Here is a 21838-nt window from a genome sequence, read left to right as displayed (position 1 = left end):
ATACAAAACGCCGTTAACTAGTGTTTGTAAATTTGTTTAGAGCCTCATAATTAGTTTTCCACATGTTATTTCATGTCGTGCATTATCTTTCTTTCGTAGATCTCGACGACAACGAGAACAAGAGCGACGTCTTGAGGCCGAAAACGAGCAGCTGCTCAAACGAATCATTGCACAGCAATCGCGAGTGGCGGAGCTGGTCTCTGCTGGAACTGGTGCCCTTGCACGGGCGCAACATGTGGCGCCATCAACGGTCAACCGCAAGCGACAGCAGAAATTTATTCATGCTCAAAATCTTGTACGAACAGGGTTTCAGTTCTTATCACATATCTTAGGTTGAATGATAGAGTGCACTGATGTTGCGTTTTTTTTTAGGGCCTCAGACTAGCAATGTGTTTGGAACGCGAAACAAATTTCAATAGCAATCGATATCCACCGCTAACACAAAGGCGTTAGGCCTCATTAAGGGTTACGTTTTTATTCTTGGAATTTGAATAGGCCCTCCACAAAAGGATCGAGGCTGCTCGCAATGGCTCCACCGGAACAATCGGAGCTGGAAGCGGTGCTGCAGGATTGGGCCGTGGATCCTTAAGGAAGCCACTACGAATACCCTTACATGGATCAGCACAGCTGCCAACCCTTCAAAGGCAGGACAGCAGATAATAGGGGCAAAAGGACGCCAAATAAAGAGGCTATTCGCTAAGTCAACTACTCAGCGATGATTATTTGTTATTAAATTATTGCCGACGTGAATGGCAAAACGTATGGCTTAAAGCAAATGTAAACAATGTAAACATGCAATAAGTATAATACACATTAATGCCACAAGAGTAAGGCGCATCTACAGGCTGTTAAAGATTGCGGCAGCGGACATGTGAGTATTCTACCTAATCTTCACCTGCTTAATTTAATGTCTAGTGGATTGGTGACTGAAAGCGAAGTAAAGCAAAACGAAGACGCTGAATGACAGCGTACTGGACAAAAGATGTAAAATATTAGCTAAATTGAAAAATCATTACCTATTGTCATTTGCAAATGAGACTGCTGTTATCAAAATCCTACGTTCCTTTGACATATGACAACAGCACATGTCCTCTTTGACCTAACCAAGTACACAGGGCATGCTAATGGCGTTACATCAAGATAAATTAATCCGAAAAGGCAAGAAAAACGTTATTTAGTGTTTATATCGACGAAAGTAAACACCAAAACGCAGAGATAAAGGAGACGAACTGTTTTGCCATTGGTATTAGTCGCATTGTCCTTATACAATAAGCTGAGTGTGTAGTACTTTTTTTTTATAACTAAACCAATCTTTTTTTTTTATTTGCACCGTTCGACATATTTTTTGTAAATAGGAAAGAAGTTGATACGCGTATATGCCAACGCGTTGTTTCTGTCAGTGCCAGACCATGCGTGCCGATGAATAACCAGTTGTCTTAGTTGCCTGGCGCTGATGAGTATAAAATTTGCAGGAAACCATTTGCGTCTGACAAACAAAAAGACATACGCATATGTAGATGTGAAAGATGCTTTACTGCTCAACAAACGTAAAAACAGTGACCCCATAACGTTAACACGAAGCTACCTGCGCAGCTGAAACAAATAAACAGTGGGTATTATTATATTTGTCAACATAGTTTCAAGTACCACACCACACCACAGGTGAGCGTCATGTATACTAAATGTGATTACTCGTTGACATTTCTAAAATTTCGACTCGTATAAACCATTACTACTACTATTATTTGTATAAATGCATATGCGTAGAAAGACTAAAGTACTATTGCATTAACTGCTGTAAATGTTCAAGAGTCTGACCTTAGTGCGGAGGCAGAGCAAGACAACTGCAATGTCCCGTCAGCATTCCTCAACAAATGCGTAGAGAAACAGACTCTGATGAGAAAGTTGACAAAGGAAGTTGGCAACGAAAATACTAATTATAAAATATACTAGAGGCGATAAGAAAACAGCCTCTGGATTATACCATAAAGAAACGATTCTAAATGAAGTCCAAAAAATCCCGTATATTTCTTATCTCCACTCATACACATACTTTACCGGCGCTTCACGTTGCGCGGCGACGACGCCACACGAGAACAAACTGAATCAAAAAAAAAAAAAAAAATTAACTAGTTCCCTAATAATGGTAATATTAGCAAATAGAAGGCGCCACTGTGATCAAGCTTCCCACTCCCTCAGGCGCCTAATTTAACTCGTTCCATTGTCATATCGATTGCATATATTAGTAAAGGCCTAATTCAACACGCGATGGCATCAGAATATTGTGCACGATTACTTTGGCAACCATCTCCGTTAACCGTTTAAATCTTGTTTTTTTTTTTTTGATACATCCAATCGCCTGTTAAATCTTATGATCAGAAGGGAAGACTAAGCGATTTATTTGAAAAAAAAAGTGAAATTCACTGTCGACGTCCTGTAAACTAGAAACTAAAAGGCACATTCATTATTTTTCGCTTGTTCATCATAGCTAACGGAGCGTACATCAAATTTTACCATTGCAATTTAGCAATAACCTGTGTATACAGGTATGGCGAAAACCGTTCCATTCAACGCGAACCGGCGTAAGGAAAAATAGATATACTATTTATTAATGATATAATAATAATAATGTTAAGTATGGTCATGAGGAAATCAAGTGCACAGCCGTGAATACACACTGTTACGTCAAGCAAAAGCCAATGCTAATACTGAACCTAACTTACCATTACGTTGTCATTGTTATTTCTGTCATTCGCACTATATCGAAGCATCCCAAACTGTATTTAGGTAAACACCAAAAAAGTAGGTTAGCCATACTTCATCATGCAGACATATTATGTTCAGTCATTACGCTAATTCATTACTACACTAACATTATATCAACTGAATTATGCTTTCAACATAGTTTTTTGATATTTAGACGGCGACGATTTTTGGTGCTATATCCTATAGGCCCTCTACATATAGATACAAGTGTGTAGACTGGAGTGCGTGCTCGTGTGTTTATCTAAACGAACATTAGTCTCTTGCTGGTGAAATGACGACCTTTGCTTTCTGTAATAAGTAATGATCATAATAGTAATAGTCGTAGCAATGATAGTCGCTACACTAAGTAAATACCGCAGATTTAAGATAATATTAAATAGAATATAAGCGATGTGTGTCTCGCGCAGTATATACAACAATCCCAACAAGAGAAGGGATTTATTTAATAAACTATAATAGTATACCCTTATTTTTAATGAAGAAGCTGACAGACAATTCGTTGCTCCAACATCCAACAACAAACAAAATTTTTGCACGGAAAATCGGTGGGTCCACAGTCACTTTCTCAACATTTCTGCGAGTGAAAACCTCCTGTCATTCACTTTCATTGACATGAATTCGTTCATATATTTTGAGTGTTATCAAAGACACCCAAACATAAATTTTACGCAGTTACAAAAAAGTCTCTTTAATCAAATGAAGAGCAACTGCAAATTAATTGAAAGCAGAATGCGTGCTAACAATGTCGGGAATAGAGCGTGCGATGACAGGTAATGAGTGCTGAATGTATATATAACATATACTGCAAACCGATACGGCCAAAATGTTGTCAGCTACCTAATTATTACTGAATCGGAACTGCGTACTGATATAGAACCTAACAGTCGGTTCATTACTAAATGTTGATCATTGACCGAGGTGGAAACAGTACATGAGGGATATCTTGAAATTATTGCAGACAGGTACCTATTCTCGGAAACGTTAACAATCTGCAAGAGGAATTGATAACCTTCATAATGAGCCTAACAGCTAGCCTCATCCCGGTTGAGTGTCGAGTTCCGGCCCAAGATAGAATTCAATCGAAACATTATATCTTTCGGCAGTTTTTGTGTAATATAAAGAATAGCACAAAATATGCTTGTAACAGCAAACGGAAGCATGATGCGATATGCTAATGGCTTTAATAAGAGCAAATAACACAGATGACCTTGTTTTCTCTGTGTTGGCCCTATAAGGTAACAACAAATTACGTGAACAGTACAATACTAAACAAGAAATAATTAAATTGTCATTATTGTGGACAATTCATTTTATAATAACATGACATAATAAAACAATAAGCAAACAGTGTTTCTCGCCACAAGCGTTGTGCGTTTTCCGTAGTATCAAACATACGCGGTTTGACTAAAGTACACACAAGACAGTGCTGAATGTATACACCTGTATGAAAGCACACCTCTTTAGATATATAGCTAACAAGTACATTCTACATACTAAATTTGCGTAGACAAAAGCATAATATTATAAAATTTTGTACAAAAATCAGTTGTGTCACTGGATAGTGCCGTTTACGTTACCACATGTATACGTACAGATAGATAACATAGACATCTGACGCTCAAGTATTAATCGATATATTACAGAACACTTATCCACAGAAATACCTAGAAAGTGAGTCGATTTTGAAAGATTGGGTAGGTAACCTAGCGCGATGAGCAAACTCAAAACAGGTGCAGAGCTTTCATTATGCCAAACGTTTAGGTTCTATTTTTATTAAAATGCTTAGAATATCTCTTGACTGCAAAAATGAAAAATCTTAAGTTTCAATCTGATAGAGGTGGTCATCTTACCGGGTGTTTTTTTGAATACTGGATTTAATATTTAATATATGGTACTAATCAGTCGAAGAATCAATAATGTGTTGTTTGGCTATTTTTGTGCAACTTTTTTGTAAGTCTTCCTGAGACAAGCTGCAACTAGATTCATATTTTTATCTTCAGCAGAGCAATCTAAGGTAGTAATGGTACGTGTGCAATTAGATTATATTTACGTTGTCGTTTATCGACCACATCGTATGGCTAATTTCATTACTCGTAATAAGCACTATTAAGAGCAGTCTATGTCAAATTTAGTGAAGTTCGACTCCTCGCATGGCATACCATTAGTTAGTCTCACAGAACCTGAATTTTAATGAGAAAATAACTTAGTAAACTTATACATGTATAATTATATATTTTTTCACAAGTACTAACAGTTACCATTGATTTTTCACAAGATAATTTTATATTCAAATAAGCTTCCTAATTAATTTCCACGCAGTAAAGATGCAGCTGAAACGCTCGGAGCTCGTGCATTCACATTTGGAATGATTATCACACTTGTTCTCTAATTTAAGCTCACTATTTGCTTTTACTTAATTTCAAATTATTTTGAATAACTAATTTTTTTCGATGAACGTTTTTAACAAAACATTCGAATGTCTAATTCTTTCCCATTAGGGCACAGTAGTTGCACATATATAATTCATTTAGGTAATTATATAACTACACATATATGACCGTGCTGGCTTCTGTGCGTTGTTGTATATCCACAAACAATCCTCGAATTTCTAAGTCTATCGGTACACTGGAACTGAGCAAAATATATACATTACATATTTTCAGCATTCTTATGCCGCTGATCAGCAGGAAAATACAGACTTAAATATCATTCCCTTAACCATTTTCTCGACGTTTCACTCTATTTCTACGTGGCATGAACAAAGATGATACTGTTTCATGTGCATCGTCACCAACAGAAAGCTTCTGTAGAGCCAATGGTGGGCGCTGCCTAAAATGAAAAACGGCCACTCTGTTCGGCAGCGATCTCGAGTAACAGATAGGAAAACCTTTTTTATACCAGCGCAACTAAACTCTCTATTGTAATAATTAACCTGCTGTCAATCACAATAAAAAACAACCGAACGCTCAGAGACAATTTGAATTTTTGTGCCCTTTGGTCCACCCTAGGTAAACATATCGCAATAACTCGCAAAGTTCATGTAGCTACTGCTTCGTAACTTTTAGTTTGTCAAGTAATTCTGCCTTGAGGTGTAAAGATTTGCTACTTGCTTGCCTCTATCGCATCGCTTTTCCGTATTTAACAATAAACCAATCAATGGTTATTCAAAAACTAATTGGCTAACAATAATGCCCACGAAAAATGGGCGAGCTCCATACTGTACACTGTACTATGATAATTATGATAATAGATAACTATAGGCGTTCTATACTTAGTATCCCCATTTAGTATCCTTATCAGCGTATTTGCCTTTCTGAGATCCCCCTAGCCCACTATCATTGTTATATCTACTTGAGCCGCCTATAGAGCCGTTTCGAAGCGATCCTGAACTCCTATTCATACCGCTACCAGCACTAAGTCCGCCGCTGACACCGCCGCCAATTATTCCACCAGTAACGATGGAACTTGAACTCGAAAACAAATTACCTCCTCCAGCCTGATGTGATGCTGCCCGTGGATCTAACGCGTTCGCCAAAGCCGCCAATGTTACCGGATCTTGCGGATATGCAAGAGCTCCAAGCGCAGCAAGAGCTGCAACAGGTAACACCGGCGGAGGCGCTGGCGTCTGGGAAGGTGTTGGAGTTGGCGGGGGTAATGGAGCGCTGCCTACAGGAGCGAAATCTCGCGGTAGACGTAAGGCAACTCCGCCAGGCCCTAGACCCTTGCCGAGACCTTCAAGACCGGCTGGCAGCTTCAGCTCTTCGTTCTCCTTGCGATCCATGCGAATTGCGAGAGAACGGCCCTGGTAAACTTGACGATTGAGCATAGAGATTGCCTGCACGGCCTCTATGGGATGGTCGAGTTCGACGGTAGCATTACCCTTTGAATTGCCATCCTTGTCCATGTAAAGATTCACCTCAAGCACACGGCCACATATCTTAAATAGGCGCTTCAAGTCAGCCTTAGTGACCTTATAGTCAAGGTTGCTAACGAACAATTTGTTTGTTAAAGGTAAATCAATTCCAAGGGAATCGAGAAATTTCGGCGAAAGACCGTATGTGTTAAAGGTCGGCCCACCTGGCCCGGGCCCACCTGGGCCTTCCGGAACACGAGATCGGCCATAATCTCTAGGCGATGGAGAGAGGTCCCCCCTTCGGGTGATGGGACTTCTGCTTCGGTGTCTACTATCTCCCCGATCACGATCTCTTTCCCTATCCCTTCTAGATACAACTCGCCCAGTCGAATCCCTTTCCACATCGTAATCCTCCTTTACCACAAGAAACCTCCCGTTGAGCTCATGCCGGTGCAGCTTTTCAATAGCTCGTTTTGCCGATTCGGCATCCTTGAACTCAACGATGCCGCATCCGCGAAATTTGCCGTCCGAATCGTCAAAGTAATGAACAAAAGAAACCGAGTTATCACCGCATTCGCGCTTGAAGAGATCTTTCAACTCAGTCCACTTCATATCGAACGGTATATTAGCGACATAAACACGTCGATCGGACGGAGCCCGTAGTTGAATTGGTGAACGATCTCTGTGCGCCATTTTAAGGTACAAACCAGCTGGAACTTATTGATGTTCTAGCACTTTTAACGACGTCGTAAAGGACCCGATCAGATGGTAAAGCTTCGTCAAAGGCTTTGATCCTGCGTCGCAGACACTCGTTAAACAGAGAACGTAAGGGTGACGGTGTCAAACGACAGCACAGGCGTTCTTGTAGAGAAATCTGAAACAACATGAAAGCAACACAAAGATGCAGATAGATACAAAATACAGTTGATCTTGTAATCCTAGTGGCGGATGAAGAAGCCCGAATTTTCATCCATACAAACAACGCCTCTAATATAGCATTGCACCAGTACGAATATACGAGTGGCTGATTATTTCACGGAGTCATATAAATACCAGTAAATATTTACGTGGATTTTGAGCCGGTTAGAAAAAGCAATAGGAAATGCAGCACGGAAAACAAATCTCCCCTCAGTAAAAGAAACACCATCGAATATTAAGAGTGCTTGTAGATTCACGCTTATGTTAAATACATGACTGGATATGGTAAGAGAAAGGAGACGCCATGGTTTGTTGTCAATATGGACACGTTTTATAAGCACATACGCTATATTTCATTTCGTATAAGCTCTTTAGTTGCTTACAGATCAAGCTGCTGCTGATTAGTAGTGGTACAGTTCAGGTGATGCTGAATTTGCGTAAGCTAAGCTGTAATTAAGAAAATTTCATAAAGTCCTTTTATGAACTCAAATGAAAGCACCAATGTACCTGTTGTGCGGCCTGCTTAAGAATGTTTGATAGGCCTGAGAAACAGCTAATAAACAATTCCGACTGCTATTTGCTATAGTGTCAACAGCATCTTGCGCTTCAAATCAGATGTCAGCGTAATAGCTGTTCGCCATAATGGAGTAGATGTGGGAAACTCTTTTACGAAGTGGTTTCCCCCGGCTGTTCCGTTAGGGTAAGAAATTCGTAGGTTAAGATCTGACTCAGGGCGCTAGATACTTCTCATACCAAAGCGACCAGTTAGCTGCACCACTCCTTTTGATGGCAATAAAAAATCCGTAAATATCTAAATTCCGCCGTAAAAAATATTTGTAGGTGATCCACTCATAGCCTTTGTACTTGAATTGACTGCATACGACGGCATGCCTATCTAGTGTAGAGATATGTAATAAAAAAGCTGAGAAAATTAATAGAAAGTTACCTCATTTCGAAAATCTTGAAGGGCATCCTATACAGGTTCGGTTCCTCGACCTAAGTAACCCTAGGAAGCGATAAGTAATTTCAATTCGAAAAATAATAAAATGCATCCTTAATTTAAAACAAAATGGGCCAATGTGATGCTACCGGTAACAAGTGATAATATGTTTTGCTGCAAGGCTATTTAAAGATTCCTTAACAAATGCCCTCATAATCAACAGGAAATTTAGAAACCCCTACGCTAAATTCAACGTTACCTCGCATGAGGAGAGGTTGAGTACGCTGTACTTTCAAAATAAGCCCTCATTTCTTTGTCTCGGTTTTTGTAAGTCGTATCGGAGCACTTCAGTACGCGCTCCAATTCGAAGTATATCAATCAAATGCATTAAACTTTTTCCCGAAAGACTTACTTGCTTTGGGTAGGATTCGGCTGGTGCACCATCCAACGACAGCTGACTACAAACCCAATCATCAACAAAAATCACAACAGTAAATATCAACACAGTGCACCGGAATACCAACTGAACAGCGTCGTCTGCTCGATCTATGAATGATAAAACACCCCATCCTTTTCATGTGGCAATATGGCACTGGCGAATCAAATTATCGGCCCCATCAAATGAGGAAAATATTCTTTCGAGGCTACTATTTCTGACGAACATGTTTAACGATAATTCCAAAAAAAATGTTTAATATATTATTGATTTCTGTCCTTTAATATGTAATTTATTATATCTTGCTGAATAAAATGGATGTTGTAAATTTCACCTATCTACAAAATACATGAAAGAATTGCATGCGAAATTAAGTGGAAGTCAACACAGGTTAACCACATGCTTTATTGTGCGGTAGCAAACACTAACGCTGTATTAATTATTTTTAATTAGTTCTAATTAACCTCAATGGGTAGCCTAGTAAGCTTCGACAGAAAGCTAATCTAATGCTGTTCTATTAAAGCTTGCCTCGCATCGTTTTAACAACCTTTTCACACAGTGAGTTCCTCAAAACACGGAAACCATTGCTTACCCGGAGTATGTATTTAATAAATAGTATTTGTCATTTTGTTGAGGAAATTATGTAACGATTAATGATTAAGGCATGCACAATAAATTTACACTTATTTTATTTACTGTCATTGATGAGTATTGTCGGCAAATCCAAACTAGGTTTCCATTAGTTTCCATCACAACAATAACGCCATCTTCTATTCGACACCACTCGAATTTTTGAATACGAACTTATCACTGTTGCAACGACACTACTGCTTTGCGCCAATACTTCTCTTTGTTCGCACTGTAGCTCAGCGCTTGAGCAGTATATCCAAGTGCGTGTAAAAGTAGGGCAAAATTAAACTCCCGAAAATATAGATGATCGTCATGAAAAGTTTTTCGAAATGGTTTCTCGTTTATACTGGCACGAACTCCAAACTGGGAAACCTGACATAGCCTGGAGTAAAAATCATCGTTATACGTCAGCTGAATCGTAACAATTTTGGGAATGTTTTACGGCAGTTCTGCCAAGATTCTGGAACTAAAAATGTTGCTCCTAGTAGACCATAAATGTTAGACCGGAAATTCTGGGGAATAATATTCTTTCTACAACAATAAACCAATACAAATGTTCTAAACATAATTCATCATGTTATCAATTCAAATACTAATTTTTTTTTCTTCAAAAAGTTCAATTCAGTTTAGCAATTTTATTTACTTAACCTCTTAAGTGTGATTTGTTTAAAGCATCCTACCGAATTGCTTTTTTTAATAATTTATTGGTTCAAATTTTCTACAAACAAATATTGCATTTAATCATAGTAGTCATGTGCTTTATTGCTAGGATGAAATAACCGGCGACTAAGACCTACAAAAAATAACAGACGCACACACAGTTCGTAAACATATCATACTTTCTGGTTTTATTTGAACATTTTTTTTATGCATACCATGCTTTCATTCAGCCTTAACAGTTTTCGGATATAATAATATTAATATTAATGATGCATGTGCTTCATCTTACGCGTTCTCCTATTTTGTTATAAAGAACGGTCTGTCGTTCATGTAAATTATCTTTTGCGTCATCACGATGGTAATAATCGTATACCGCCATAAATGTTGATTCAATGATGCACTACAGTTGCGTTCCCATTATTGATGTACCATGCGGACTTCCTGCCTCAAGTGTCCTATGACAATACTGGTATAATACATGTGTAAATGTGTGTGAATTATATATGTATTTATATAAGGATAAATCTTTAACTAACCGATATTTGTGAATGCGACATTGTCTGTTCTACATTTCAGTGGAGCGAAGGCGTAATTTTGTCGACCCTGTAAACATTATATGCTAATAAATCATTGTTATCGCAGGTCGATGCCACAATTTAGTTAGAAATCAATTTTTCAAAAGGATTCAACAGGAATTGAAGAAGATTCGATAATAGACTAGACCAGTGGATATCACTGGAGAGGAACCAAGATCACCTCCATTTAGACAAATTGCCGTCGTTCATTTTTTGACAAAAATTCATTGCCTGTGAATCAACGACGTTCCTTCTCACAATTGATCGCTGCCATTGGAATTTCGACTTTTCAGGATAACTCAATCCATTTACAATTAGATTCAAGATTTTCAATCACGCAGAGCCTTCGGCATTTCTTTCGTTTTACAACTGTACTGCCTCAGTATGTTTCCACTTGTTTTTGCCCACTCAAGCGATTCAAGGGGCGACCGACTTCGTACAACAACCCTGCAACAGTCCGCAAGGTTTTCAATAGCCGCCACCACTTCAATCGATTAACGTACCACTTTGTAAGTTCACAACTCTTTGTTAAGTTGACCACTTACTGCACATAATTTTCTGTCTACACCTACCTGTCTTCAATCAACATAGTCGCTTTCGTCTCTCTCTTGATAGTAATTATCGTCATCATCATCATCATCCTCACATTGTACATGCCGAAAATAAAAGTCCAAACAATACACACATGTCCAAATTCGAACGCGACTAAGGAAATCCTTGTTTGAACATGAACAGTTCTTCCATAACCTCTCATAAATCTTGATCAGTAATTTTTGTTATTTTTCGTAATGTACTACTCTGGTAGCAGTTGCACTGTACTACCGCTGTGTAGTAACTTTTCAGTACCTCCATTTGGTATCATCATCAGCCCCATATTTGCCACCCCCGTTAGCGCCGCCCATTCCTCCATGACCCCCGCCTCCTAAGCCATGACCATCGTTCCCGTATTTACCCGATCCCATTGAACTGCCCATCTGATTCATCGAGCCCATTTGGCCCCCGCCCATGGAACCGGCACCTGTGCCCATTCCACCGGGTCCACCCCCGCCCATTGGCCCTCCACCCATTGAATTAGCCCCAGGGAATAAACCGCCACCAGTCTGACCTGCGGCGAGTGAGCCGAGAACCGTGGACAGAGCTGCTAAAGCAGCCCCTGAAGGATTTCCGAGAGCCGCTAGTCCAGCCATAGGGTTAGCGTTAGCTGTTACTGGAGGAACGGGGGCAGGCGTGGGCACTGATGGCTGCGGCGGTGGAGCAGGAGCGCTACCCACTGGTGGGAAGTCCCGTGGGAGTCGAAGCGGTACTCCGCCTGGACCAAGACCTTTGCCGACACCTTCGAGGCCTGGTGGCAGTTTTGGTTCCTCATTTTCTTTACGGTCCATCCGAATCGCTAGAGAACGGCCATGATATACTTGGCGGTTGAGCATCGAGATGGCTTGCACAGCCTCTATGGGATGGTCGAGTTCGACGGTGGCGTTGCCTTTTGAGTTCCCGTCCTTGTCAACGTATAGCTCCACCTCAAGTACGCGGCCACACAGCTTAAACAGGCGCTTCAAGTCGCTTTTCGTTACCTTATAGTCGAGATTAGCGATGAAGAGCTTGTTGCTGAGTGGTAGCTCGATGCCAAGAGAATCGAGAAACTTGGGCGAGAGACCATACGTGTTGAAGGACACCCCGCCAGTACCAGGGCCACCCGAACCCCCATGGCCACCATGTCCTCCATGCCCCCCATAGTCTCTCGACGGCGGAGAACGTTCTCTTCGAGGAGGACTCCGATCTCGATGTCCGCCGTCTCGATCACGTTGTCTTCGTGTTACCACCCGTCCCGTCGAATCCCTTTCAACGTCGTAATCTTCCTTGACTACAAGGAATCGTCCATTTAGCTCATATCGGTGAAGCTTCTCAATAGCCCGTTTTGTCGCCTCGGAGTCTTTAAATTCGACGATACCACAACCTCGGAATTTGCCATCCGTGTCCTCAAAGTAGCGAACGAACGATACCGAGTTCTCACCACACTCACGTTTGAATAGATCCTTCAACTCAGTCCATTTCATATCGAACGGGATATTGGCTACATAGACGCGGCGCTCGCATGGCGCCCGGATTTGGATTGGTGAACGTGAACGATCCCGGTGCGACGACATTTTCGGCTAAGACGCTAAACGAAATCGACGGATGCTCTATAGTGCCTTGAAAACAGAAGAAGTTGAATGATCGGCCTGTGTCACAAGTTCTGCACGAAGTTGACTTCTTGGGCGTAGAAGACCCCACCACTACCCTGCGCCGACGGATGAGTGAGTGAGTAACCTGGAGTTGACGCGACACAGGAAAGCAGAACACAGGAAAGCAGAACAGCTGTTGGATAACCGGGGCGGCACCGCGGCCGGACTTGGAAGGAGCGTCTCAAGTCAAAGACGAGGAGTCACACCACCAAGATCCAAATGAAGAGGAGTAGATGATCTGCAAGCTCGTGCTGAAATGGTCAAGTACGCGGTCAACGTGGTGTTCGAACCACTCTAGTCTGGATCACAAATCACTGCTTCCTCACTGACCCCTCACACGGTGGTAGTCTGTGGGCAGCACTGAATTGAAATTCGGAAGGATGGTGCTAGCAGTTGTACAAGGGAAAAAAGAGATTCGAACAATTCATCGTTGGCTGTTTGGGAGGGTGAGCATATCGAAAGTGGGGTGGAAGGAAAAATATGAGATCAGACAATAATGAGTAAGAATAACGTATTGTACGAAATGATGCGATCGTCCATAAGGAGTTTCGCAAGAAATAGAAGTCAGAAGAAAGAATCAACAAGGGCCCCAAGAAACGACAAACAATACGCCAAATAATACTTGCAACAGCAGCAATAACACTTAACGGGGAGGAGCAAATACAGGGCAAACGAGAAGCCGCAGCAACAACAACAATATTCAGAGACAGAGTGCGCACTTGCCGACTTTACAAAGAACATGAAGTAAGTTGTAGGAAGATTTGCGTTTTGAAACTTAGATTTTCGAGTGTAAAACGGCTTTCTTTGTCTGTACCATGACGACACCAGAACTGGTAGTTAATTTCGATTGCGAAGCATCTCTAAATATCGACGATATAAGAACTATATAGAGCAAAATTAAGCCAAGGAGATCAATTTAAGAGCCTATGAACTTTTTTGACAACCGCTTGCTCACAGGATTGTGCGAACGATGTAGCAGTACCAACTCGAGCAGATGCAGATGAATAAAAAGATCGCATACCACCAATCAAGACAGATTCGAAATACTACGAAATTATATAAATATATATATATATATATGTATATATATATGATATATATATCATATATATATATATATATGATATATATATCATATATATATATATGATATATATATATATATATATATATGTATACAGCCTAACAACACTTGGAAAAATGACAAAATAAACGATCGGCGAAGCTATCAGACATTACCTACGTTCCATAATCAATCGAAAAAACTTTTCTGGAGTTATACCATAATCAAAAGGTTTTTTGAATATCTATTCTGACAGGCGTGCCATTTTGAGTTTATGCTATGAAAGTCAGCTAAATCGAGTTGCAGTGTCAACGCAGTAATGAAACGTTGTAGCCAATACGCTTGGATGTATCGTCATGCCTGCAGCAATATGAGAATAACTGAACACTTGATCCGATCAGCGTCGCCCAGATATCTGAAGCGTCTTAGAAATTAAAATAGCGTCCATCTTGAAAAGCAGCAGGGACGCTTTCAATGCGTTGACTCTATTGCGAAACCAAACGACTAAATCATTTTCGGCGTATGTGAAGCACAAACAAACCGCTATAGGGTCATTGGTATTATTACCATTATACTCCAAATTAGACTCAGCGATTCTTGAATATAATGATATTGTGAAGTTAATTATGGCGATGGCAATAAACCGAAGCGAAAAAGACATTGGCCTGACGCCTCGTTTTTAGCTTAGCTCGCATTAATCAGGTGGTGATTTCCAGCCTCCACCTTTTGGAGTAATGTCGACCCGTTTCGTTCAGAAATCCAATGAATTGTCTAAAAAACGACGAAATCATCGCCATCGAATTCGTTGATACGCACAGTCGATTTTATATTTCCGCCAAATTTGGTGACGTTGCGTAGTATGATACTCTCTACTTCATTTTACACGCTAAAAAAATGAAATGCATACAGCTAATGGCAGTAGGAAACTTTCCTCAATATATCGCTCCAATATGATCCGCCGTCTACGCTCGATTCATTAGCATTTCGATTGATAGTTTGAGTTTGTCACGTTAATGCTAAAATACCTGTACTCACTTCGAATCAGAAAGAGAGCTCTTATTTTTCTAAATTATTATAAAGATTATCTTTAATTAGCTATACGAATAACCCGAAGCTAAAGATAATGAAATGGAACTCTTGCAATCAAGGCGATGACGACAGAGAAGTACCTCTTTGTTTTGAATTTGAAATGCACCGCTTTTAAACATAAGCTATTATTAGTAACATAACTAATGTCCCAATTATCAATCTAGAAAACAAGGCTTATATTACATTTGGTGGCCGAATTCTGCTACGCTTACGGGATTATGGCACGCAGTGACGCGAATGCTAGTTCTTCTGAAAGATCTCGATTTTTGTCGCAAGTACACCTAAAATAAAATGTTATGCGAGTATATCTCAACGTTAAAAGTAATATAAAAAGGTTTTTTCCAAACCGACGTTCGCAAGCCAGGCTGCTTGCCCCTATGAAGGTCCCTCCTACCGCAAACAAGTGCTGTCTATGTCGTTGACATGAGCGCTAACTTTTTAGCCACAATATGTGACCATCGAAAGTTGACGATCCGACAGTCACTGATGAGAATGGCTGATCAAAGCAACGTGTTATAGATGGCCCACGCGTAGAGAATACACCACTAAGAGGCCTCAACACGTCCCAAAGAGGCCCACGTACCGTTTACGCTCATTAATAGGCTTTATCTTTCAAAAAAGGCGCACAATCCATTCTCATATCTCACACGTGTATATATGGCCAGTCAGAAATAAAACCTACTTGCTGAATATATTGAATATGCGACGGATTACCACTTCTGTGATACACCTTACCATAAATGTCTCACAGCAAGTTGTTCCACATAACAGCTTTAATGTAAAGGTGGTATAGTTTCATAGGGCGTTCCACCTATTCTCGTTGATCTTAAATTGGCTAGCGTGTACTCGCGAAAAAATGCCTCATACAAAGCTACTTTGTGATTGTATAAAATATGGGCAATTTGTTAAATCAATAGCATTGAAACTATTATAAAATCGAAGCTCTATCAAAAGTCAAGCTTTGATTAAATAAATAACGTAAAACTCACCAAGCACAAAAACCTCCTCGTTTCTGTAACGCCGGTTACAAAGCGGCTCACAAAACAGTCTCATCGACAACAACGCCTTATCGACTCGACTCGAACCGAATTTGTTGTCTGCTCAACTCCGCAAACAACGCTCTCTCGTCTTATCTTGCTTTACTCTTCGCGTATCGAGATATCCATTCATGGTGTTTATTAGTCATTTCCGCCATACTTATACAGGTCTGACTTAAGTTTCTTATTAAACAAAATCATCAACGCAGAGGTAAATCCATTTACTATATAGTTTTTATTGAATGTACCTGCAGTGGAGTATCTTGCTGTGGCATGGCGGCAAAATTCAAATATAAGCGCGTTTTTTCAAAATGGTCGTTTGCGACACGTATGAAGGGAGTTAATATCAAATGCACAGATGTCCACATTACGGTTTCGAGCGAGGAATACTCGTAGCAGGTTTGGCTTAACCTTATGGAAAGGTTTAGCTGGTGGACAAATGGCGTTGACTACATCAAAGTACTATCGCATTTTAAGCATTGTCCGATCACACTAAATAATCAATTGAGATAAATATTTGATAAATCAACTCTATGTGACTGTTATCCATATATATCAATATACATTCTATATGCTAATAATGTAGTAAAGTAAAAACATTAATGTACAGGTTTATCTTTAACTGAAACGAAAAGATATATACACACTGCACACGGATCATTATAGCTTCTGATTTCGTAGAGAACTTGCGGCTTTCCCTTTGACGACTTTCTATCAGTGCTATTAATGAAAGAAAAAAATTTTGCTATATTTCAATTTTATTTGTTTTTAAATGCTCATTGTAAACAGAAGATGTGGTAGACTTGCGCGTGTGTAACTAAGAATCTTTCTTATGAATTATGTACACCCCATTGGTAGGTCGCTTCCATAACTCGACCCTATAGAAACAACAACGAACATGTCTTGCACGGATAATCGTAATTTTTTATGTCATTTGCAAATTAGCAAAGTTGTTCTCAGCACAAACAGCGATCGATTTTGTTAATTGGAAATCGCATTTACTGCCACGCATGGAAGCTTGATTTTTGGACGCCGTAAAAGCTGTACACGCAACCCTACCTAAATTTAAGCAGAGTATAGGCGAATTCTTGAAACTAGCGTTGGGCTATTGGACGCCATATATTAGATGTGATAACCGATAACCCCTCCATGTATTTGTTCATAGACAATCCGATGTTATAAGAAAGTGTACAGTCTCTTGGAGACCGAAGACGTTCACGCAAATCTAGTGCCTTCAAATTATAGAAGTATCTCCTTTTTATTTTTTAAAGCTTCGACTAAAAAACTAGTAAAGGGTAATCGTCTAATCATAATAAGGACCCAAATTCATGTGTTTCCACTACTTCATGCGAACCTACAAAATTTCACGTGCTCAACGATGGCTATATAGGTCTTTACGTATTCTGAATGCCGTTTCGATTGATTCACTAAACTCAACTACCTGACGAGCCAATAATGTTCAATCAATACATGAGTTTCTTTTATGATGTATACGTGGTTGAACATTTTTTTTAATTTTAATGAACACAGCCGCTTTCCTACAATTACACAAGTCGCGTTATTATATGTAATATTATATAATATTCCATCTTTCTATAAGCCGGCTCTAAACTCATAATAGATTTAACTACTTTCATTTTCTGTCCCTTTTAACATTATCGGTCATTAATTTTTCGTCGTTAATTTTTTCTAATAAACTACCATTTCTTTACCGAATCTCTTTTAAATCACAGGCGTACTTAAATAATATCTCTTGGGTACGTGTGTAGCTCGTATTTGATGATACTATCGTATATTGTTCTGTTACTATTGGTTAACTTATTTATTTACAATTTTAGAGATTTCCGTCCGGCGCTGCTTTCCGCCCGACGAATCCTTTTTTGTAGTATAGATTTCTAGCAAACATTTTTTTATCGCTAGTTTTATTTAAAGAGCAGACTTTCGTTTTCAAACACCTGCTCTATAATTTTCCATGCAGAATTTTGCCGTTTGTCATAAATAGATGCTAATTTACCTCGAGATTTAAGATTGCATTTTACGTTAGGGTTAAATGAAGTCAAGCTTTAAAATTTATTACTCCAACGTGCGCTGTAGGGCGATGCTGCGTTTTAGTGTTGAAGCTCTCAAGATGCTGAGTACTAAATAACCCTAACTCAGCAATTTAAGTGACGCCTTTGTTGCTGAACGTTTTTTTTTTAAACTAGACTAGGAAACATGAATAAAAATCAAGAACCATAAAACAAGATATTAATAAATTTGACCAACAATCATCTTTGACGAAATGATTACTTTCTGTTAACTTCCGTTATTCTAGAATAACAAAAATAAATCGAAAGTTCTAAAAACTAAGAGGCGAAATATGCGGGCAGAAAAAGCAAAAAAGGGTCGCCTGTTATGTAAATTTATCAAACGGGAAGCGCCTTTAATCCAATATCAATATTTTGACTAACTAGACTGAATAAAAATATACTTACACAGTGGCTGAAGTATATCTGACAGTTCGAAATTAGCAGACACAAATATTGCTTGGTCCACAAAATAAAGTAAACGGAAGAAAATTGACGGATCGGCCATCCGTGCGTCGTGGATTGGTGCTATTCAGGTTAGAGAACTAGAAGCGTTCAAACCTTCAGCGTAAGTTACTTTCTGTACTTGCAAGAAGATTCTTCATCACTTCGGCAAGCCAACATGGTTATCTAGCTTTTGCGATTAAAACCAATTGAAACTTCATATAGATTTGTTAACACTTACCGCTTATGAAGATCGTGGTCTCCTGCGACGAGCCTTAGGGTAGTTATTGAATACTAACACTCTTTATTAAATGAGTTTATTTCTCAATATTTTGATTTTTTAATATCATACCGTTCTAAAATTGGAAAACATTGTTAGTTAGCAAGCTTTGTCTGGTAATGTGCCGTTTGCTAATGAAAATGGAAGAACATCAATACACGATCGCTGCTCACTGAACAGAATGGGTCAGTTATACCAAAAAGGAACTGTTTGCTGCCAGAACTTGACATTTATCGACCTCTCTTGTGATATTTAATGTTTTAGGTTTTTGAATACACTACTTCATCTTATGATTAGGATGATTATAGCAATATTAACATAGTCCTTCAATAGCACTTCCATGTGCCTTTGTAATCTGTGCCCCCTTTGAGCTCGGAAGGATTTACCGAAAGTGCTGGCCAAGCTGTTGCTCAGTATTACCCTTATTTAATTATTTTCTCCTACCTTTAAGCGCATGGAATTGGAGCACAGAAGGAATAGATAAGTACCTCAATCCACCTTGTTCTAGTTCAGGCACTAACCACCCATAGAACTGCCACCACTAAAGAGACCCCCACCCTGTTGACCAGCAGCGAGTGAGCCCAAAACGGTCGACAGGGCCGCCAAAGCCGCAGGCGCTGCGGGGTTTCCAAAGGCCGCCAAGCTAGCCATTGGGTTTCCTCCAGCAGCTACTGGAGGAACTGGCGTAGGAGCTGACAATGGAGGCGAGGCTGATGAGTTAGAACTTCCGACTGATGGAAAGTCTCTCGGAAGTCGCAGAGGCACCCCACCTGGCCCAAGTCCTTTCCCTACACCTTCCAGTCCTGGTGGAAGCTTCGGTTCTGCATTTTCCTTACGATCCATGCGGATCGCCAAAGACCGGCCATTATACACTTGACGATTGAGCATAGATATAGCTTGTACAGCCTCGATGGGATGATCTAGTTCAACAGTAGCATTGCCCTTCGAATTGCCGTCTTTGTCCACGTACAGTTCCACGTCTAACACACGACCACAAAGCTTAAATAGACGTTTCAAGTCGCCCTTCGTCACCCTATAGTCGAGGTTGGCGATGAAGAGTTTATTGCTGAGGGGCAGATCGATGCCAAGTGAATCAAGAAACTTAGGTGAAAGGCCGTACGTATTAAAAGACATTATACCTCCACCCATACTGCCTGAACCGCCGCTGTGTCCTCCATGGCTATACTCTCTCGGCGGCGATCGGTCTCTGCGAGAGGGACTTCTGTCGCGATGGCTTCCGTTTCGCTCCCTGTGCCTTCGTGTGACGACCCTACCAGTTGAATCTCGTTCGACATCGTAATCCTCTTTGACGACAAGAAACCGTCCGCTAAGCTCGTAACGATGCAATTTATCAATAGCACGCTTCGTTGCCTCCGCGTCCTTGAACTCCACTATACCGCAGCCTCGGAATTTGCCGTCCACATCTTCGAAGTATCTGACAAACGACACGGAGTTTTCGCCGCATTCACGCTTGAAAAGGTCTTTCAGTTCAGTCCATTTCATATCAAACGGGATGTTAGCAACGTACACACGCCTATCACATGGTGCTCGAATTTGGATTGGCGAACGCGAGCGATCCCTGTGGGATGACATTTCTTAAGAGTGACTCAGAGCGAACACCTTCAGCAACTTGCTGAAGTAAGGCTGAAAGAGCGGATATAAAAGGACTGTGCCTGTACCAAGACTCGCTTAGAGTCGAAGAAGTTTAAGACAAGCTAGTTGCGACAAAACGGGCGTTGGAACGTTCGCAGAATCGCAGTTGACCTTGTAAGTGCTTCTAGTTAAGGATGAAGATCAAAATCCAAGTAGAAGATGGACGACCTGGAGACTCGAGCTGAAACGGGCAAACACGTTGTCAACGTGGTATTTGTTTTTGATATAACACAATTATTAAGCTCAGTGGACTCAGCAACTTTTACAGCCCGTGATTAAACAGTGGACGACGAAAATGCTTACAATGTGTGCTAATGTGTAAGCAAAGCAATACGCTAACTATCGGACGCCACGGAAGCAGCAGGAGCGCAAGAATATTGGACATAGGTCGAGCAAAATATTACAAGTTAGGTATACTACATACGCAATAGACGGCATATTACCAGGTCACAAGCCGGACATTAACCGCGGTGTCGTTTGTTGCAGACTTTATTGAGGATAAATGAAACACTTCCAAAAAGATGAGGAAGGTCGATGTTTTTGTGAGACCTGTATTTTAGTAAACTAAGTAATGAGCACCAGAACAAACAAGTCCAACCAAAAACTAGGAAATAATGAGGAATGAAGAACTCACGAGACCCACTTTTTATTGAACAAATACCGTGTAAATGCGTTATACTTTTTGGAACGTCCTGATCTTCTTACCATCTCCCCTTTACTTAAAATCGAAGGGATTAGAAGATTCTGAAGCGAAGCATTTCATGAGTATGTTGTATGTATATCCTTACAGATAGCTGAGATATATGGATTCCCAAACTAGTCGCTGCATGAACTTTGCCCACTACGAATATGTCCTGAGACGAGCATAACGGCTTAATTACCACAAAACTGTGCGTTTGTAAAACAACAATATAGAAAGGTTAAATATTTTTTCGAATCTTGTCCTCTATGCTTTTTGAAAAAAAAAATCGAATAAAAATCGGCTATTGTTTAAGAATTTGAATTAGAAGCGAGTACCATAATTTCAGACGTTTCGCCCTAAACGTCCCAAATAGCTGGCAAGATTACTTCACTAATCGTTAACGGCACTGACTAATATTGGAAGAGTTTAGATACGTATCCTACGAAACCAGCATTCAAGATATTTCAAAAGAACATTATGAAGACCGGCGGAATGAGGTACCCTAGGAGCGAGTTAATCGTAAC

General features: G+C 40.1%; 4 protein-coding genes and 1 long non-coding RNA gene across 8 annotated transcripts in view; 2 read left to right on the top strand and 3 right to left on the bottom strand.

Annotated features, from left to right (window-relative positions):
• LOC111259592 (uncharacterized) overlaps positions 1 to 4129 on the top strand; it is a 10933-nt gene extending 6804 nt beyond the window's left edge. Inside the window, exons 4-5 of the mRNA XM_086967961.1 lie at positions 100 to 295; positions 496 to 4129. Coding sequence (XP_086824087.1) covers positions 100 to 295; positions 496 to 660 — 361 coding nt within the window. The 3' untranslated portion in view covers positions 661 to 4129. The remainder of the gene's footprint in view (positions 1 to 99; positions 296 to 495) is intronic.
• Positions 4130 to 4973: 844 nt separating this feature from the next.
• Positions 4974 to 16229, bottom strand: LOC147753608 (myelin expression factor 2-like). Of its 3 annotated transcripts, none has more exons than XM_022831748.2 (2): positions 16142 to 16229; positions 4974 to 7493 (listed from the first exon to the last, which is right to left on the bottom strand). In XM_022831748.2, exon 2 carries the CDS (start codon positions 7310 to 7312, stop codon positions 6038 to 6040), a length of 1275 nt encoding a protein of 424 aa, XP_022687483.1. In that variant the 5' UTR covers positions 7313 to 7493; positions 16142 to 16229; the 3' UTR covers positions 4974 to 6037. The 3 variants fall into 3 exon arrangements, with proteins under 3 accessions (XP_022687483.1, XP_022687480.1, XP_022687481.1); XM_022831745.2 differs by lacking the exon at positions 16142 to 16229 and adding an exon at positions 8890 to 10209; XM_022831746.2 differs by lacking the exon at positions 16142 to 16229 and adding an exon at positions 8737 to 8883.
• LOC111259591 (myelin expression factor 2) lies at positions 10360 to 16247 on the bottom strand. Of its 2 annotated transcripts, XM_022831743.2 has the most exons (3): positions 16142 to 16247; positions 15336 to 15433; positions 10360 to 13251 (listed from the first exon to the last, which is right to left on the bottom strand). In XM_022831743.2, exon 3 carries the CDS (start codon positions 12920 to 12922, stop codon positions 11618 to 11620), a length of 1305 nt encoding a protein of 434 aa, XP_022687478.1. In that variant the 5' UTR covers positions 12923 to 13251; positions 15336 to 15433; positions 16142 to 16247; the 3' UTR covers positions 10360 to 11617. The 2 variants fall into 2 exon arrangements, with proteins under 2 accessions (XP_022687478.1, XP_086824086.1); XM_086967960.1 differs by lacking the exon at positions 15336 to 15433 and having other exon boundaries at positions 16142 to 16231.
• Positions 13258 to 14238, top strand: LOC147753609 (uncharacterized). Its single transcript, XR_015310664.1, has 2 exons — positions 13258 to 13744; positions 13958 to 14238. It is a non-coding gene; the product is annotated as an uncharacterized LOC147753609 (long non-coding RNA).
• Positions 16248 to 19054: 2807 nt separating the features above from the next.
• LOC111259590 (myelin expression factor 2) lies at positions 19055 to 21053 on the bottom strand. The gene has a single exon (XM_022831742.2). It carries the CDS (start codon positions 20570 to 20572, stop codon positions 19496 to 19498), a length of 1077 nt encoding a protein of 358 aa, XP_022687477.1. The 5' UTR covers positions 20573 to 21053; the 3' UTR covers positions 19055 to 19495.
• Positions 21054 to 21838: the final 785 nt, after the last annotated feature.

Source organism: Varroa jacobsoni, unplaced genomic scaffold, assembly GCF_002532875.2.
Source record: "Varroa jacobsoni isolate VJ856 unplaced genomic scaffold, vjacob_1.0 scaffold_350, whole genome shotgun sequence".
NCBI lineage: Eukaryota > Metazoa > Arthropoda > Arachnida > Mesostigmata > Varroidae > Varroa > Varroa jacobsoni.
The sequence above is the reverse complement of the archived record's forward strand: the minus strand, read 5'-3'. Positions and strand labels throughout refer to the sequence as shown.

What these genes read in the sequence shown, in the direction of transcription:
- LOC147753608 (XM_022831748.2), bottom strand. Translation starts at nt 7,312, where the DNA reads ATGGCGCACAGAGATCGTTCACCAATTCAACTACGGGCTCCGTCCGAT.
- LOC111259591 (XM_022831743.2), bottom strand. Translation starts at nt 12,922, where the DNA reads ATGTCGTCGCACCGGGATCGTTCACGTTCACCAATCCAAATCCGGGCG.
- LOC111259590 (XM_022831742.2), bottom strand. Translation starts at nt 20,572, where the DNA reads ATGTCATCCCACAGGGATCGCTCGCGTTCGCCAATCCAAATTCGAGCA.